General features: G+C 33.5%; 1 protein-coding gene across 1 annotated transcript; it reads left to right on the forward strand.

Annotated features, from left to right (window-relative positions):
- Positions 1-528: 528 nt before the first annotated feature.
- On the forward strand, positions 529-1,797 carry BDCG_06440 (uncharacterized protein; the record flags this gene model as incomplete). The annotated part of the gene is made up of 2 exons (XM_045422176.1): positions 529-898; positions 1,130-1,797. The coding sequence occupies 2 exons, from the start codon at positions 529-531 to the stop codon at positions 1,786-1,788; spliced, it is 1,029 nt and encodes a 342-aa protein (XP_045277874.1). The 3' UTR covers positions 1,789-1,797.
- Between the last annotated feature and the right edge of the window lie 5,883 nt (positions 1,798-7,680).

Below are 7,680 nucleotides of genomic sequence, written 5' to 3' on the forward strand. Positions count from 1 at the left end.
GAACTACAACTGGAAAAACTTCATTAACAGAGATTCTCATTCTTCACAGTTTGATCACAGAATGTTAACAATCATTCTGTCATCATATCAACAGTTACATGAAATTCTAATCTCAGTGAAAGGTTGGAATTCAACCTTTATGAACTGAATAGCCATGTTGGCAAGGTAATCTCTCAATTCAAGGAAGATGTTAAGAATACTGTGAGATCAAACAGTCTAACTGACACATTCAATTACATCACATGAAGCATCTTCATGAAATTGAAACTGGTTGATGCACAGTGTTGATATATAATAGAGAAACAACAGACTCAGAACCCTCTACAAAGAGATGATAAATGAGTATCATTCTGAGATGCCAGAAACCAGTGACTCTACACATTTATCTTGAACTTCTTGAGTGCAGGTGTCAGATCACATTTCTCCAAGTATGATGAAAATCAGATTGCTTATACTCTATGAAATGCAATTGAACAGGAATACTCTGTCCTCAAAACACAGTTATGTCATGAGGCAGTTCTGGAATTCATGTCTCTTGATGACACACAGGTCATCAATCTACACACATTCTTTGATAAGTTCTGGTCTGCCATCACAAAATTGAAGATGTTGAATGCTTCCCCCTCAGATGCATGGATATTTGATACCTTCTACTCAGTTCTACTCAACAATTGGAGGAATTACATTCAGAAGAAGATAGAGGAGATACAGGATTTCAAATCCACAGCTGTGGTATTGAATGTTGATCTTCTCATGGAGGAAATCTGTTCGCGGCTTGATTCTTCAAAAGATAAAAAGAATCTGCAGAATATAGATTCTGCAGCCAACACAGCTACAACAGCTACAATGGCTACAATGACTACTAACATCAATACATCGAATTCAGCCTGTGGAGGCTGTACTGAATGTGGTCATGGTAGTACACAAGAGGGCTTCTGAAATCATTGGGGATCAGGAAATCCATCTACATGTTCTGAATGTGAGAGATCTCACTTTGACAACTGTTGATTGATCAATTCAGACAGTGCTTCAGATAATTGAAGGATCTACAATGCTGCAAGGATAAAGGAATTCAAAGAAAAGAAGGAAAAGAACAATAGTGAGGGTGGAACTCAACTATTCATTACAGATGGATCAGACACCTATCAGATGGCAAACCTCACAGAGGTTATCAATGTGCCAGCCTGTTTTGTGGAACCCCACAAGGATCCCTCCAACGGGCGTTTATACATATCAAAAGATGTCATCTTCCAGGAGGACCTCTGTCTTGCTGATCCATCAATACCGACTACTCCACACAACCCGAAGGTTCTACCCAATGTGGCTCATAAAGCGGCTGCGGTGATTCCTTCGGTGACACCAGGCCTACCCACTGCGGCCTGTCAAGAGACTGCAGTGATTCCTGATCCATCAATTGATAATCTATTCATTGATGAGGAAATTCGACCTGAGTGTCCATTATTTCTCATACTCACTAATAATTGGTGGATTGACTATGATATCTCCGCGAGAATACCTACCTTTTTAGTGCAGAATACACTGAACTCCCCGGAACCCACAGTTGAATCTGATGACCCTCTGACATCTACAAGGGATATCACTACAGTGGGGGAAGCTTCAGTGGGGGACAGTCTTGAAGACCTATCCACTGATCCCGAGATCGCTGCACTCCTGATCCCGAAAAACCTCACGCGCGCCAAAGCTTCCATGGAATGGAAGTATTATTACAAGGCCCGTGTTAAAGAGGTCAACTGTTTGAAATATACATGTTGGAAAGAGAATATATAAAGAAGATAGGGGGATAGGGGGATAAAAAATGATGTATATCATGACTGGTTTTTCATTACTTCACATTTTCCAGTCATTTTTTGTACCTGTACTTGATTTGAAGGCGAATTTTGTATATAGCATCGTGTATAGTTACTCTGGTGAGTGGGGGTGTCAGGTCACGTGATCTGGCTTACTAATCCCTCCACCATATAACTTTCCACAAAGCTAGCAACCTTTCAATCACACAAGCTTTACACCTTCCACATAATAACTGTTAATTCTTACTTATCAAGCTTGTAAAAAGAAATCTGATCCAAAAAAAACCGCTCCACCACGAACTCGCTCGATTTTTCGAATAAGAACCCGCCGATAGATCCATCGAAAAGCCCTCGATCATACGAGCATTCTGACCCCATCGCCGACCGCATACCCTGTGTGGTGATGGAGTTATCCAGCCAAACATGAACCGGACGTTGTTCAAAGCTCCTGTGTGGGATTATCCCCTGTTCTCCGCTACCACACCACAACCCCGGGCCAGAGTGCCATACAAATTGTAAGGTGAAGTGACCTAGCCATATGCACCAATCTTCTCGATTTTGGAAGATCCCCGACCTGTAGTTGTGGAGATATCTGAGGAGCGACCTCCGCGAAAACCCTGTCCATCTTTGATGTTTCAAAACACCAACACCAAGTCTCACCCTCGTACCGCCCTTCCCAATCTGGCCCATCCCCGGCAGAAAAATACAAAAAGATACCTCAGTGATAATATCAAGCACATAATCAATGAACTCTTCTGAAGTGCAATCTCCACAGTCCGTCGCCTGTGTATCTAGACTTTAACACCAAGTCTCACCCTTGTACTACCCCTCTCAATCTGGCCCATCCTCAGCAGAATGATACAAAAAGATACCTTGACAACAGCATTTAATACATAATCAGTGAACAATGAGTCAACAGCACATCAACAACTATAAAATCAGTATATCTCAAGATCTGACTGAGTCTTTGATCTCTGTACAGTGAGATATATTAAATCTAGTTTTAATATCTCAATATTCAATAGATTCTGTAAGAGATTGAGAATAGCAACACTAGATTTCTATTGAATTTGAGAATTAACTCTATATTAATATAATCATTGACAAAGTCTTCTATTTTGAGATATAAATAATCAGTTTCTCTACATTCCACTGACAATATTTACATTATTATATAGAAACAGACTTATATTCTCTATAATATCAAGACTCTGAAGAGAGAAAGTCTTGATAGAGAGTATACAGTAGTATATATCTTAGCAGTTTCTATCTCATTCTTCTGCAGCAGTTAATGTAAAAAAAAAAAGATCTTAGAAATAGTTTTTTACTTCTCTTGAAAAAGTAAGGTGTTTTTCTCTGAGTTTTACACAATATTCTTACAAAGAATTAAAAACAGAGTTGTTTTCTATCATAATTTCATATTCTTTTAAGTAAGAATTACTTTTTCAGTGACTGAAGAGCTTTCATTAATACTTAATTCTTTTTTACACTCTTTATTGACTGATTTGAGTTATACACTTGTTGTGTGAGAAGAATTGAATAATTTAGAATAAAATTGAATAGTTTTAATCAATTTCTCTGCAAAAAATTAACTTATTTTTTATCAGTTTTTCTCTCAAAAACTGTCATATCATCTGATTTATTATCAATTGATATCATACTTTTCCTCACTGTATCTCAAGAAAGAGTTTGTAAAGATTTTATTGATTTATCTTAAAAATTACTTTTAGTTTATTAGATTCTCTTCAAAAATCTAACCTAGTTACTGAACTAGTGTGAAAAAAATCAGGTGTTTTATACACAAAAGTCTTTCATTCTTCTTTTGAAACAGTCTGATCAACTTTTCAATTAAAAAAAGACTAATAAATCTCTCAACTGAAACAGTCTGATCAACTTTTCATTTGAAAATAGATTAATAAACCTCTCAATTGAAACAGTCTGATCAACTTTTCAATTGAAAATATACTGATAAATCTCTCAATTGAAACAGTCTGATCAACTTTTCATGCAGTAAGTAAAATGAGTTCAAGAGTACACTCAGTTGATATGAAAAAAGATGTTTTCCCAGATGTCATTTCTGAGATTGAAATTCTAAAGAGAAGAAAGAGGGAAGAAATAGAGAAATAACAAGTTCTTGAAATACAGAAACTGGAAAAAGTAAGCAAAATTCTTGGAAAACAGTGTCTGAGTGAGAAGAATGAAGAAGTTCTGTTAATTCTTCATACTCAGGCTAGACAACTACAAGAAGTGATCAAGTTCAAACTTGGAATTTCAAACACAATTCAAAAAATATTGAAATCTTTCAGTACAGTCACTGACTCTTTTTCATCTTCTACTTCTTCATCTTCTTCTTCAAATCAGAAGAAAATATATGCTCAAGTAGCAGAATCTGCTGTCTTCAAACCTGCTAGTTCAAAATCTGCTCAAAATTCTGAGAAAACTGAGAAGAATACTTCTCAGACCTCTGTTCATAGAAAGGAAAAAAAAGAAATGTAAAAAGAGAAGAACTTTCAAATCTTCAGAAACAGAAGACTTATTCTCAAAGTCTTAAATCAGAAGAGCTTGTAAAAAATCAAGCTAAACTCAAATCTCATTTTCAGAATTAGAAATGAAATTAATCAGCAGTTCTTTTCTCAGTTAATAACTGATATTAAAGTTCAAAAATCAGTCATAGCTTCAATTGAGTCATCTTTCTTTGAAAACTCTATTATTTTGACTACAATATCTGAATTCAGTGCAGAATTCCTCATTCAGAATGAGAATCTCTGAAAATCAGCAATAGAATCTCTACTGAATACAACAATTCTATCTGAAAGAGATGAAAAGTGAGACAAATTCATTCTTCATGATATTTCAGTTGAAATTTTTGACTGTGAGGAAGAAATGCTGCTTCTCAAAAATGAATTAAAAGAATACAATTCTATTCAACTGAGAAAAGAGTCTGTATGACTTAATTCAATTGAGTTCAGATAGAGCAGAAGAAATGCCTCTGTTCTAGTATATATAAAAACACTTGAACAATCAAGAATCTCTGAAGTAAGAGTAGCAGATTTGAAAATGAGAGTTCATGAATACAAAGATTCAAGAATGAATCTCAAAGCTCAAACACAGTGTTCAAACTGTCAAAGATATGAACACTTTGCAATCTTCTGTTTCAGAGACTCAAAATGCGCATTCTGTGCTAGAGATCATAAAACTAGTGAGTATAAATGTGAAACATGCTCAAAAAGAGGTGAAATATGTCAACATACTCTGCTTAAGTGCTTCAATTGCAAAGAAAAACATGCATCTAGCTCAAAAGAATGTGTATTTGCTTCAAGAACTCAGAAGAACTGGAGAAAAGATGAAGCTCAAAGTGAATCTAAAACTGAAGAGAAAAGTCAAGCTAGTAAATTCACAACTGCAAGCTTAAAAAGAAGAAACTCTCAACTATCTAGATCTTCAAACTTCAATTCTTCAGCTAAATGTAAACAGAATTTGAATTCTCAAACACCTGTTAAGATTAGAGAATTGAGAAATGACTCTGATAATAAACTAGATAGAATGCAAGCAGTTGAGATTCCTGCTTTTCAAAATAGTTATAATCTACTATCTGGTGATAGTGATTAGATTCTACTATATCTTCACTCTCTTTTAGTATGAATATACAACAAAAACAACAAAAAAAGTTTAAAAACTCTTCAAAAATCACATTTATTTAAAATAATGTGAATAGAAACTCAAATTGCATTTATTCTTGTCTTCAGATTGCATTTGAATAAAAAGTTGACTTTGTACTTCTTCAAGAACTAAATTTTGATACTGAGCAAAAGTACATCATTTCTTATTCAAGCTATTACTGCTTTCTTTCTGAAAAATCTGAGATAAAATCAAGAGTAGCAATCTATGAGAGAAAAAGATCAAGATATCAATTTAATCTGAGATTTGATATCATATCTGACTCTGACATTCTAGTGGGTGACATTATAGATAAAGATAATGAGTTTGATACTATTCAACTTATAAATATCTATAATGAAAAATCATTGAAAGAAAACAATAATACCTGAACAATTGATAGAGAATTTTTGAATATAACTCTCTTAAAAAACTCTATAATTACAGGAGACTTCAATGCACATCATCTCTGATGGAACTCAGAGTGCACAAGAGCAGTAAGAGCAGATAAACTGATTGAATGAACTTTTGAGCATTTAATAGATTTAGTTAACAAGTCTGATCAACAAACATTCTTTAGAAAAGACATGAAACAGAAATCTATTATAGATCTAACTTTCATGTCACAAAATCTAATTGAAAAAAGACTTATAAACTGGTTTATTGATTCAAATGAAACCTCAGAATCAGGTCATGAGATCATTCAATTTGATATTGAACTGAGTGAAAAACAAAGAAGTGAAAATCCTCTTCTCTCTAATCAGTATAACTTTGAAAAAGCTGATTGAAAAGCAGTTGAAGAAAGAGTAAAACAGCTGAAATCTGAAAGACAGAGTGAGCTCTATTGAAATCAAAGTCAAGATATATCAAATGAAATACTTGAGAATAGAGCAAAGCTGATTATATCTATTCTTCTAATAAGTATTAAAGAAAATATTTCAAAGAAAAAGTCTTCTGAGTATTTCAAACCTTGATGGAATGAGAATATCACTTCTAAAAGAAAGCAATTAGCCACTGCTAAGAGAGATTGAAAGAATCACTTAATATCTGATGAAGAGTTCAAAGCTATTTGAAATGAATATTTTTCAGATATTAAAAAAGTCAAAACAGATTGCTGAAACAAATTTCTTGAAGAAGCACAAGGAAAAGAAGTTTTCAAAGCCTTCAACTATACTAAAACAAGAAGTGTAGCAAAGCTTTCAATCTTAGAATATGAATTTCAGAATGAATTATATACAGCAAATTCTTTTGAGAAAAAATGTCAAGCTTTTATGAGAATTCTCTTCCAAAACTCATCATCACATTTAGAAGAGGAGAATATGTCATTTCATGAATATATTGATGAAAATAACTGAGAATGGCCTGAGCTTACATATAATGAACTAGAGTCAGCAATATTCTCAAGTTCAATTAAAACTGCTGCAGGACCTGATTCAATTAATCACTTAATTATTCAAAACACATATTTCTACTTGAAGAATGAATATTTTGAGCTCTTTTTCAATCTCTTAAAAAATAGTTATTATTCTGAATGCTGAAGAGAAGCTACTGAAGTAATCCTTACAAAACCTAATAGAAAGGCTTCAATTTCTAAGTCATATAGAGTAATATCTCTGTTGAACTGTTTAGAAAAAATTCTAGAAAAGATAATAGCTACTAGATTATCTTTTATAAGCTCTATTAGTGATTCTCTTCTATTTAATGAATAAATGAAAGGTAGAAAACAATGTTCTGCAATTGATACTGTTCTCTCAGTTATTCATAATATTCAAGTAGCAAAGCATGAAGGCCTGGTCTCAACTGCAGTTTTTATTGATATAAAAGATGCATTTGATCATGTGTCAAAGTCTAAGATGATTCAAACTTTGAAGATGTTAAAACTGCCACTTTCTCTAATAAAATGAGTCAATTGTTTCATGTCTAAAAGAATTATACAACTATTCTTTGATGGAAGAAAACAAGATAAAACTGAGATAAAAATAGAAGTATCACAAGAATCTTCAATCTCACCTGCTTTATTTGCAATATACACTGCATATCTATTCAAGAATAGAGAGATGAAAATAGTGAGATCTTCAAGTTATGTAGATGATATTGATCTACTCTACAGTTCAAAGACAATCAAAGAGAACTTAGAAGTAATTGAGAAAGCAGTAAAGAAAATCTTTGTTAGAGCAGATATCAATCTAATTCAATTTAATATGAATAAAACTGA

The sequence above is a fragment of the Blastomyces dermatitidis genome (genome assembly GCF_000003525.1).
Source record: "Blastomyces dermatitidis ER-3 genomic scaffold supercont1.6, whole genome shotgun sequence".
In the NCBI taxonomy this organism is placed as follows: domain Eukaryota; kingdom Fungi; phylum Ascomycota; class Eurotiomycetes; order Onygenales; family Ajellomycetaceae; genus Blastomyces; species Blastomyces dermatitidis.